The 11,843-nt window shown below is 46.8% G+C and overlaps 1 protein-coding gene across 1 annotated transcript; it reads left to right on the top strand.

Annotated features, from left to right (window-relative positions):
- The first annotated feature begins 6,561 nt into the window (after positions 1-6,561).
- On the top strand, positions 6,562-10,063 carry LOC109462984 (barH-like 2 homeobox protein). Its single transcript, XM_019759635.1, has 3 exons — positions 6,562-7,791; positions 8,118-8,353; positions 8,749-10,063. The coding sequence occupies exons 1-3, from the start codon at positions 7,446-7,448 to the stop codon at positions 9,160-9,162; spliced, it is 996 nt and encodes a 331-aa protein (XP_019615194.1). The 5' UTR covers positions 6,562-7,445; the 3' UTR covers positions 9,163-10,063.
- Positions 10,064-11,843: the final 1,780 nt, after the last annotated feature.

Below are 11,843 nucleotides of genomic sequence, written 5' to 3' on the forward strand. Positions count from 1 at the left end.
AATTAAGTTTAAAGTTTGTTATTGGTTATCTAACAATGCTCCCTCTTTTAGAGTATTTTCATAATTTCTTGCTGTCTTGCTGTAGAAAATACACTTTCCGTTATCTGTTATTATCAAAATATGCATCTTGCATTATTCGTGTTTTTGAATGAGCCTCATAGTTTATCTTCCAAGCAGGGGGTTATTTGTGCAAAACAACGGGGGCTAAGTTGTGCATAGCAAAGCCAGATTTATATACAAAGTCACATTTATATACAAAAATAATCATTTCGAGGCTTATGGTTCCCCCAAACGTTGGAGGTCTTATGTGTTAAGTTACAGATATGGGAAAACACATATCAGGCCACATTTACTGAAACATTGGGCAATATTACTCTGCACTTTAAGTGTCCGTTGCAGAGCACTTAACGATGTGTTTAAATAATCGTTCGTCATGGCAGGATTTTTCTAAGGCGTCACCACAACTTCACCTACCAACTAATGCTCCAATTATTTCAAGTGACGTTTTGGAGAGTGATATGTTGTCCCTCATCTAGAGGCCATTGTAGATATGTGTGCCCAATGGCTCCAAACAAGAAGCTATTTGTCGTACAAAACGGTATTAATGGACAGCAGAGCGAAAACTGATTGACAGAACTACCGACAAATGGTTTAGTTTAAACTCGCAAACTCCGCTCTACCGACAAACTGTCGCCTCAAACTGTCCCCCCAAACAGACGACATATTTTTCACGTCACTGGGGCAATTAGGCAACCATGTTAGAATGCCGTGCGCACGTTCGCGCGCAGTAATCGATGAAATTAAGGAGGAGCCCGGGCCTTATCGTAAAGTGATGCAGCAGGCCACAGACTTTATCACGCAAAATGATAACAGACGAGCCGGAACAAGAACCACTTGTGACCAGCGAGGGGGCGATCAAACAAACCTGAATGACGGGGTGACATCGCAAATCTGGAAGAAATATGAGGGATAATTCAAATCATATACAAGACCCGCGATACCACACGCAAAAGCGCACAACTTCGTACACAGTTAGACCGAGACAGCTCGACCTATGTCATCTCTAATATGCTTTCTTTGGAGTAGTATTTGGCGAAATAATAGGAAATGTATGTTCCACAAAATTGTCCTGGTCTGTGTTAAAATCGCATCCTCCTATTAGACTGTACAATGTTGGCACACAAGTACGTAATAAACATTTTTGAGACAACATATCTGTGCGAGGAAAGCTCGTATATCACAATACATGTAACAAACGGAGAGCTCCGGAGAGAGAATGTGGAAAATGTGGAGTTTCAGGGGACCCTCGCTGATCAGGAATGTTCACGCTCCTTCCGTCCCTTCAAACGGATTAATACAGGCATCTGGGAAGACAAATATTCCCTCCGCCGGGACATATCGGACAGTCTCTGCGGACCTCCAGGGTCCCCCGGAAACCGCCTTCCCACGGTGTTATGAATCGTGCGTTCGTGAGCCCTCGTGTCGCTTATTTTCGTCACCTCTTTGCTTCGACATTAGGGGGCAATTTGTTAGCGGCAAGATTGGTTGAAATTGCTTTGTTGTCACAAACGGTTGTCGATAGGGTGGGCGGACTCGCAGGAATGCAAAACTTCGCGACGACAAACCGAAGTCTTCTCCTGGAATTCCAACACTGGGGAATGGAGGATGAATTATGGAAAAAAAACAGTTTATGGTTGCCGGGTCGGACGCCAGGGCCACTGTAATTGTAAGACAACACCGGGTCGAATATACGACAGGATGACCAAAGGGACAGGCTTGATTAATGGCCGCACGCATCTGGACACGGGTCTGCTGGTCAGTCAGGCCAGGTGAGGCAAGAGTTCTTCAGTTGTAAATCACTGGAGGCAGGGATCGAGGTGTGTTACCATCAGGGTCTTCACTTCAGCTGTGATGAGCAAACAAAAGGTTAACGTGGAACACAAGGGAAAACTGACTGCTAATGCCAATGATGACCGTTTTCTGAAATTAATCGATTAAATCAATCGAATGATATTACAAGGCAGGACATAAGAACTTAGCCTGGGTTCCAAACTCAATCACACTGGACACAAAGTATCTCAGTGAGCCTTACTGAGATACTTTGTGTCCAGTGTGCTATGGGTTTGGAACCCAGGCTAATAAGAACTTTATCAGTCCACATAATATATTGCGTCAAATCAGGAACAAAAATCTCGCATAATTTTTGTGACCTTTCATGGAAGAAGTTAAATACAATGTACAAAAGAACTTTGTAGGTTACTGATAATGATGGCCGTTTTCTGAAATTAATCGATTATCAATGGATTGATGTTGCTATCAGGGCACAAGTCCTGTAACAGACGACGTAAAATATTCCGTCAAAATAGAAAAACAAAACCACACATGATTTTTGTTGTGACGTTTCAGAGAAGAAGTTGATACAAAGAAAAGCTAATGATGGCCGCTTTCTGAAATTATCAATGATCATCAATCCGTTAATATATCAAGGCAAGTTCTCAAACAGTCCACATGAAATATTCCATCAAAACAGAAACATAAAACCACACATAATTTTCCTGACCTTCCACCGTCCCAAACGCCCGTCAATCCGTCGTCGCCTCGCCACGTCTGGTCATTTCAAAATTTTTCCCCTGCCATTTTTTTCTGGTAACTTAAGCCGGGTCAGCGACCTTTCCTCGTCAGGAAAACATCCCTATTAAAAGTGAGAGTGATTGATGGTATCCCTTATGGTAAACAGGTTGTCTGCCGGAGACAACGTCTGTCCTGTAGACCAGGATTTGGGTGGTTAGCTCAGCTGAAATAATTACCCGTCCTCCTGGCCAGACGACATTGTCCAGACGAAAGGGTCACGACAGCTGCGAAGATGGGCGCGATATATTATCCACACCTCGAGGTCAGCAGGTATAATTCCTCATTTTTGGGGGGCAAAAAGCAATCAATCAATCATAGTAGGTTAGTAACAGGTAACAAAACACGAAAACAGCACAGAACACATGAAAACCACACAGAGAGGCAAATACAAGAACATGTGACAGATCAGGCTGGGGGGGGGGGTCAAGGGATACTAAGGGACATTTATATATACATCTCTGAGAGTACAAACTAGAGGTAGTTATTCATGTTGCCAATATTTATCTTAGGCCGTGCTGGCCTTTCGTAAATGCTGCCAACTTGACCAAATTTTATTTTCATTAGAAACTTATAAAACTTAAAAGTTAAAAGGGGAGGAGAGATTCTCGTATATCAGTTTATTTGTCCGATTACAGATGGGATATGGACCTGTGATTTGTATTCTAACCTGCTTTTTGAGTTCAGATGTCCGAGGAGAGGTCAATATTAGACCCCAAACATCGGTACTCCGGTACGGGACAGTTGGTGATGTAAGGGGGAGGTGCTGTGTCTACTGCCTGACACGTGTTGACGGCCAGTCGGCGCACGATGGGGGTGGGCGAAACAACATGTGGGCACTTCGTACCTCACACATACACACCTTGTGCACACAGCACATCCCCCGATCGTAATACATTGTAGTCAGGTCATCTAAAAGTCTTAGTGTATGGCTTTGATGTAGTACGTTGTGATACTGGAAAACAAACAAACAAACAAACAAACAAACAAACAAACAAACAATAAGACAGACAGACATCTGCAGACGGACAGACAGACAAAAACACTGTCTGTGCTACAATATTTCTGAGTTCCCCTGACTGTTTCGTTCCCTAGCTCTTCTTTAAATACCCTTTCTGTTGTGCACAGTTGCTCTTCTTTTTATTTCCTTCTTTTCTGAATTAATTTTGTATTTTATCTATTCCCGCTTACAATATTTGTAAAATCGTGTAATAGTGTCCCTTTATTCTGGGTCTGCTGATTCCAATTTTCAGTCCGGTCTCCTCTCCGTGCCCCCACCCGGATATCAAAAGGCTGGCCATGCATGGTGGTCCACACGGCCGAGAAGAACCACATTCTTCCCCCTGGTTAAGCCTTCCGCGGATCAAGCCACCCGCCTGTTTCAGACACACTTTAAGGATTTACGTGCCCAATGATACGTCTTTTAACATCTGCCAACACCCTGTACAGGTCAGCGCGCAAATAAAACACGCAGTATCGCACACTGAGGCTCCCGCAATCTGGGGAAAAGTCTGCCAAACAGTTCGTCCGTGATCACGACATGGAAAAGTAGTAAGCTAAGAGGGTGGATAGATTTCAGTGATAGCATGAGGTGATCATATCATCATATCAGCGTCTGGTGTTAATAATGCTCATGATGAAGCCATTACGGGGGTAAATGGCTTGTTATTCTCGCAAAGTAGTCTGAAACTTCACAGAATGGGACAACACTTAGCGACTTGTCAGCGTTTGAGCCGACACAGCGGTTCAGTTGTGGGTGTATGTAGGGCACGATGTGCAGCTGTAACAGAACTGTTTAGCAAGGGAACGACCTCCGGGGAGGTGATATATGGGTATACGTACAGTTTTGTGGATAATTCTGTCTATAAGGCCCGAGACGGAAGGGTAGGGCCCAGTGGGAGGGGCGGCTTTGAAAAATAAATAGCACAGGGTGGGGCAAAGATCTGCACCTACTGACACGTTAGCAATATTAGGGATGATACTGTTGATTATTCTCATATGATATTAAATGGGAGGGAGTACTGAGAAGAGTTTCACACAGGTATGATGAGGGCACGGGGGGGGCAGGAGAAGGGTCGACGTCGTCCTTGTCTCTGTCTTGAGGAGGTCTAACCCTAACTCTTAAAGACAGGCAATCGGCTGGAGTGGGCAGCTGGGGCGGATCGGTCCATTCGGCCAGAAAATCTGCCATCACCTCTCGGGGTAGATAACAGAAGAATGCGCTGGAGTATGCGGGTTACGGCCATGTGAGCCCGCGCCTCGCTTCACTCCAACTCTGAGCACGTCTCAGATCTGCACCCCAAGGACGCACATTTGTGCTTCTTTCAACCTCGACAAGGTTTCCAACCTGCTAGCTTCAAGAACAAATTCTTCCCGTATTACACACTGTCCGAGAAAAAAAAATCGGTAACAGTTCGCGGTCAACATCGATCTCCGGCAGTAAGTAGGGTGTTATCGATACAAGCGGTTTTAAAAGGTTTGCCCGTACCTGGCAGATGGGAGGCAGCGAGGCGGGAGAAGTGTTTACAGACAGGGTATCTTGTCCGATTGAGCGTGCTGTGGATTAAGTGGAATCTCGGGTTGGGGAGAGGTAACTTTTCAGAAGCAGCCCTCTGAAACAAATGGGTGAAGTTTTTTTTTCGCCGCAGAAACCGTGAGTTTAGACACTGCAGACTAGCAGGTCAAAAACGTCAGAGGGAAGAAGTGACGCGGAATGTATACATAGAGAACGCCTGGGACTATCGTTCACCTGTGTAAAGAACTTGCACTCAAAGGGGCGCGGAAAAAAGGACGGCCCGTGTCACTTAATGCTCAATTTGGCTCCCCAGAGTGGCGAAGGGCACGTCCGTCGATGGGAAAGCTTTCATATCAAAGAGCCATTAGTCGTCGACAATTGGGACAATGGTTTACTTTCGCTGACAATCTGTTTGGCTAGTGAGTCCATTCGGGCATTCATTGCACGAACTTTGCCACCATCGCAGCGTATAAATACCCGCTTCGGGGGCAAAACTATATCCCCAGAACGCCACCAGAAATCGGTTTAATTACATTGCAGAACCCCAGTGTCATGCCTGCCAAAATCCTTCCCGTGGCGGCTCCCAGAAACAGGCTTTTAACGATGTTTAATGATGGGCCCAAATTACCGGGCTTTAATCGAGTGTCAATCAGTTTATCGCCCGCGCCTCGGCGGTTGCCTCGTTGGGTTGGCTCGCTATTGGCCAATTACAAATATAAATACAATTAATATTAGGACTGTTGACTGCAGAGCAAGCAATGCCGGCCCGCTAATCAGCAAGGAGCAATCTGTAGCCCAGGATGTGACGGGGGATACCAGAAATGCGGCGGTAGAGAGAAAAGCGGAATGTTGGGGGACGTGACATGCACCGGCCACAATTAAGTTGTCAAGGTCGGATAGGGCTATAGGGTGATGACGGGAACGGTGTATTTAAAAGAGCCAGCGATGAAATCTGTCCGTGCTACAGAGGCAGCTAATACGGTTGCCCGTGAAAAGAGGTTTAAAGAAATGCGTCTAAACGTTTGGTACAATTTAGGACGGTAAAATGAAGCATCACAGGAGGTTTGCAATCGACCACGGTAATAACAGTGGAGCCTGAAGAGGAAACGAACTATTACAGACCAATTTGGCGGCCTCCCGCTGCCGGCTATCGGGCCGTACGTGGTCTCTAAATGCACCGTTCTCAAAACATCGCTCTTTCCGCGGGACGCGTTGTTTGATCAGGACTGTTCATTGCCCAAATTTCTCCTTAATCACGTACGTTATAGTGAATGTTGTTTGAACGCGACTTACGACAAACATGTGGACTGTATTATACAGATAACGTCTGTTTATCCGGTCCCTACATATCAGTACCCATGATGCTCCGCGGCACGAAAAAGTAACATCGCCGGAGCTTTTCCCCGCCACTTCAGCCCGGTGTGTGGAAATCAAAGGCCTGGTGACTGAGTGATTTCAAATGGTTTGAAATCTATCATGAGGGGTTCATTAGGTAGCGCAGCTGGCCGATCAATTGAGGCGACCTACCTAGCCGAACACTTTGTTTAATGTTACCGTTGTACTGCCCAGCGTGGAGTAGGAGGAGGGGGACGACATCCGCGGCAATCAATTAATTGCGAGCGGTTCTGGGTTAATTGGGCTCGTTAGAAATCGGTTTAAGTGGTTTTAAATCGATGAGCTGATAGCGGAGAGAAGGCTAGGGGGGAGAACGCCCGATGACGTGTCGTGTTTTCTCTCCTGTCTACCTCTCTATTCACCCGTCACGAGTCGGTTAGAACAGACCTGTGCTGCGGTCCGGGGTCCAGCCCGGCCCGGCTGTACGTGTGCGTGTTTTCAATTGAGGACAAGGGTGCTGGAAATATCCATTTCTGTGGCATTTCTGGCAGGGGCGAAACCCGAGCTTTTGATTGACAGCTAATGATTTAGCTGTAGCGGGAGTGGATCGCCCTGGAGGTTCCTTTTGTCTTTATTGTCCATTGTGTCCAGACCAGAGGAGTGTGGTAGATAAGACTGTCCACTTTCTTCGACCATCCCGAGTCCCGAACCTCGCTCCGCTTTCTGCCTCATATGCCCGTGTCAACAAAGCCCCTTTAATTACCCTTATCAGCGTCCACAATCGCTGTATTGATTTGTTTAGTGTGTCAAATAATTCGGCTCAATTGTGCAGCGTTTCTGGAACGAGGTGCCAACTGATTGGGAGTAATTGCGGCAGTTGTGCCATTGGCTCTCCGCCACCGGTCGGAGCAGGACGGCGCGCTAGTTCAGTCCTGACTACGGGCGCGGGTCGCAGGTGGTCCCGAGGATGGCGATGCAGCAGGAGGCACGAGCGGCGTGCACCGTGGGCAGGCCGATCGCGCTCTACACCACGCCGCCCATATGGCACCAGCACATCTACCATCCAACGTCCAAACAACCGACCCGCCACTTCATCGCCGACATCTTAGGATTACGTCCCGATAAAGATGACAGGCCACGGTCGCCCTGCCTGCTCGGTCCTGAACTCCAGCACGCCAAGGCCGTAGACTCGGCCAGGTCACCGAAAGGGAACGCGAGGACCTCCGTGGGCGCTGCGGGCTCGACGCGAGAAGATTCCGACTCCGAGGCGCGGTCGTCGGACAGCGGCCGAGACCAGGACGAGTCCGGCCATGGTACGTTCTCCCCACGACTCTTCCTTACATACCCTAACTTTTCTTTTACCTCATATGTTACAGGCGTAAGAAACAATTTCCTTAAGAGATGGTGGTAAGATCTATGAATCTTAACGTACTACAAAACTTTTGGATAATTTAGTTCACTTTCCGTGGAAGGCTGTAAAGCTTGTAGTTTACTAGTACATGGCACCGTCTGGCCTTATGGATGTGTGCTGAGCATATTTGTTGATTCAACTTGCAGGCTTCTAAACGTTTCTGGGTCTAAATTGAGTTCAGTCCGCACATATTTATAGTGATGAACCCACATTTATGTCTGTATACAGAGAGTGGCGACAACAAGGTCCCCAACGGCACAAAAAGAAAATACGAAGATGGCGGCAAGAATTCCGAAAAGGACACAGACGGCACCCAAGAAGACAAGCCGAAGAAGAAGAAAGCGCGGACGACGTTCACAGGAAGACAGATTTTTGAGCTGGAGAAACAATTTGAAGTGAAGAAGTACTTGTCAGCGTCAGAGAGAGCAGACCTAGCGGCCCTACTGAATGTCACAGACACACAGGTACGAGAAGTTATTTGTTGTACTTCTAGTTTATTTTTGCAGGCGCGCTTATGCTTTGGTTTATAGAAGCTTGGCAAGGATAAGGCATAACGTATCGAGTACCCATCGTCAGTAAACTGTCCACGACAATATGGTTTCAATCTGTCCTAAGGTTAAAGACGTTAGTAGTGAACAGAGGACGACAGTGCTTGGTGGAATAATTATGGGGCACATGTACTGCCAACTGGCCGTGGTACGAGGGGAGGTCGGACGACCGAGCGGTACAGAAAGGACTGGGGTAGGTTTGAAGTTGGCAGAGCATAATCTGCACCATTTAGCAGACAAAGACCGGTCGTGCTTGCGGAAGGGTTTACTGATATTTGTGTTCTTGGCGGGTGGTGCCCATGCCTTTGCAGGTCAAGATCTGGTTCCAAAATCGCCGGACAAAATGGAAGAAACAGGACGGCATCTCCAACGCCGAGGCGGCGGAACACAAAATCGGCGGCAGTCGTCACATCGATACGGTGCGCCAACGCGAGCAGCAGCGATCCACCAAGGAGCTTCAGAACTGCGAGGCGCCTGTTGAAACTGAAACAACAACAGACTGCAATGACTCCAACAATAACAGCACAGAGCGGGCCGAGCACAGCGGGATGGAGACCGAGAATGCCGAGCCCGACCTGCGGCACGCCGCGGACCCAGAACCCGCCGAACCTCCCGCTGGCGCCGTGGCAGCAGAAGCCCTCGAACCTCCGCCTAACCAGGAGGCCGTGAAAAACGGTACTGTGAACGTTAAAGACGAATCTTCGCAAACGTGCGACACGGACTAGCCTAGCTGTAGCGTCAGGTGTTTGTGCAGATGTACAGGTGTTTATTTCACGAATTAAAAAAGCTGTCTATGGTAACAGTCGGATTTTGTCAGGGACAAAGCAGTTTTCCTCAACTGAGTGTCTGACATCGGAGAACGCATAGCAGATAACTGCCAGATGTTTATTAGAGTAGATATATAGTTATTATGTTCGTGTTTCTTGCTTGTTCTCGTTGTTTTTCGTTATCCTAGAGACTCGAAAAAGTACAAAGCGCTACTAGAGTTTATTGTGAGATTCAAACTGAGCCCGCGTGGGAAAATCTATTTGAACATTCCTGACTTGATTGTTGATCCGTTTAGAACGGGTGACAAATGTGAAAGAGAAATAAGATAAGAAGCGTAAAACCAGTCGCACTGGATACTGTACAAAATACGCCTAATCTACCATTGTAGGTTGTCTTTCTATCGTATCAAAGCTGTTTGTTTTGTTGTTGTAAAGAAGTTGTTTCTGGTTCGCTGTAGAAAAGTTTCACACAGAAGACTTGTTACCGAAACATCCACGGTGTCAGAGGTCATTTCGTTTTCTTTTCCATGTCATTCTGTCGTCTGCGTCGGTTCGCGGGGCCCAGACCCCAGACATTGCTGGCAATTGAACCGTGGCTCTTGCTAGTGGTTTGCCAAAACCTAATAGTCCGAGTAATTGTCCAATAACACAGGGCCATTACAGGTAGTTACTAAATTGCCCTTTCAATGATTTTCCTTCCAAGGAAAGTGGCAGAAATATCTATATCGCGGTCTTTGTGTGGGCACTGTAATCCGGGGAGTTAGATGCGCTGTTAGGATAGTGCATTTACGGGCTTAATGGACACAGAGGGTAGAAAGATTCACGCCTGATGTGCTTATGAGTACAAGTTGGGTGCACGCGTTTGTGAAATCGCTCACGGGTGTTAGTCGTGTGTAATCACATCACGAAACGCTTGTTCACACAGGACGCGGCGCCTTAAATACACATCCAAACCCTTTCATGGGGGAACTCAATTGGAAATTTTCGTCAGACGAATTCTACACACTAGTTAGGCTGTCAGAGGCACGCCACGGCTCATAGAAAGGTCATCAATAGCGAAGTGATCTCTTAATGGGCGAAACAGAGGGCTCGGGTAGTCATGGCGCCATTTTCTAAATCGACCGAAAGATCGTTTGTTTCAACAGTAGTGCAGGGTGTAAATTATTTGAGAAGCCGTCTGCCAGGGTTATGGCTGTCCATTATTGCTACAACACGCCCAGAGTCTCTCAACAAAACGATCTTTGACGAACAGCCTCAATAACGACACTTACAGGCCGTAGTGCTCAATCAGTCGTCTGACAAATTTGTCCGCCAAAACCGTTTGCTGAAGGGCATGCTGATTTTCATGGCCGGCTGACAGAGAAAAGATAGAACCCAAGCGTGCAAGGAACGGAAGCTCAATCCCGTACTTTTGAACGCCACCGTTTATTATTTCTTTCACCCGTGCTTGATGATAAACGACCCACACCCTCAGAGACAGACATATTGTGGACTTTTGTCTGTCACGAAGTCGTCTGAAATGCTCCATGTTGTTTACACCAAGGTTCGTCTTTACCACCAACCCATAAATGTACCGTGTAGACTGATGTACGACTGTAACCTTTTGCCTGTCCATAATATGAGAAAATTGCATAGTAAATCTATGTTGAGTCAACATTTTTGTCTTTCAACACTTGACTGTTGGAACTACTAATTTGGCGATTTTTGGCGGCAAGTTTCCTGCACACAGGACAAAATGAAGGCTCAGTGTGACCCACATTTCTGTCACGTAAATCCGTCTATTAAGGAGGCTCTTTACCTAAGGAAACTGTGTACGGTGCTAGCTGATAAACAAAGAATTTGAAAGATGGAGTTTTGACCCCAAGCGTTCGTGCTCGGCATGTGGGCGGACACACATAAACGGACAATTTATATCATTACTTGTTGACACAGAGTCTAGGGCTATAGGTAGTTGTATGTGTACTGTCCCTGTCAAATTCGTGTTAACTCGTGGTTGTGTACACCCCAGATGGGTGTAAATTAGCCATGATCGCCAAATATTTGCGGGACGAGAAGTGCGGGCCGCACGAGCTCGTCTCCCGGGGACCCACGAATTCCTGTCCGCCATGCGAGTGCGTGGACACGAACGGTTCCCTCAGTGTAAATGAATTGCTTTGTTTCTGCGCAAAAGGTGTGAAAACCACACGAAATGACCCTAAACTCAAACCTCAGGACAAAGTTTGCATCTAAATTCCTCTGCTCCATGAGTTTTTCGTAAAATACATTTCTTCTCACCGATGATCGTGCAATGAGGTTGCTAGTGTGTGAACTACTGTGCAAAAATTCAGTGCTGAGATATTGTAAGTAAACATCACACTTCAATATGCTCTAAGGATTGTGGATTAAGTCTGTCAGCCGATAATATGGAACAGCAACAGGGGCGTTTGTCTTGATACTGACTCTATTTTCTTTCATACCCATGCGAAAAGCCTCCCTAATCGTTCTAGGAAGTGCGCCTAATACCTCGCTAATAGGCATACAAAAAGGTGCTAATGCCTTTATGGTGTGTCCAGTCATAATAGGATTTGTAGTTCTCTCTCAATAGACCCGCTGGGGAGTATATAACGGAGATGGCCCGGCCCCTCCTCCTCCCCTCTTTG

The sequence above is a fragment of the Branchiostoma belcheri genome, unplaced genomic scaffold (assembly GCF_001625305.1).
Source record: "Branchiostoma belcheri isolate BF01 breed outbred unplaced genomic scaffold, Haploidv18h27 scaffold120, whole genome shotgun sequence".
In the NCBI taxonomy this organism is placed as follows: domain Eukaryota; kingdom Metazoa; phylum Chordata; class Leptocardii; order Amphioxiformes; family Branchiostomatidae; genus Branchiostoma; species Branchiostoma belcheri.

Bases quoted from the DNA above. Each gene is read 5' to 3' on its own strand.
- LOC109462984 (XM_019759635.1), top strand. From the start codon at position 7,446: ATGGCGATGCAGCAGGAGGCACGAGCGGCGTGCACCGTGGGCAGGCCG. The intron at 7,792-8,117 runs GTACGTTCTCCC...GTCTGTATACAG, and splicing joins CCAGGACGAGTCCGGCCATG to AGAGTGGCGACAACAAGGTC. The intron at 8,354-8,748 runs GTACGAGAAGTT...ATGCCTTTGCAG, and splicing joins TGAATGTCACAGACACACAG to GTCAAGATCTGGTTCCAAAA.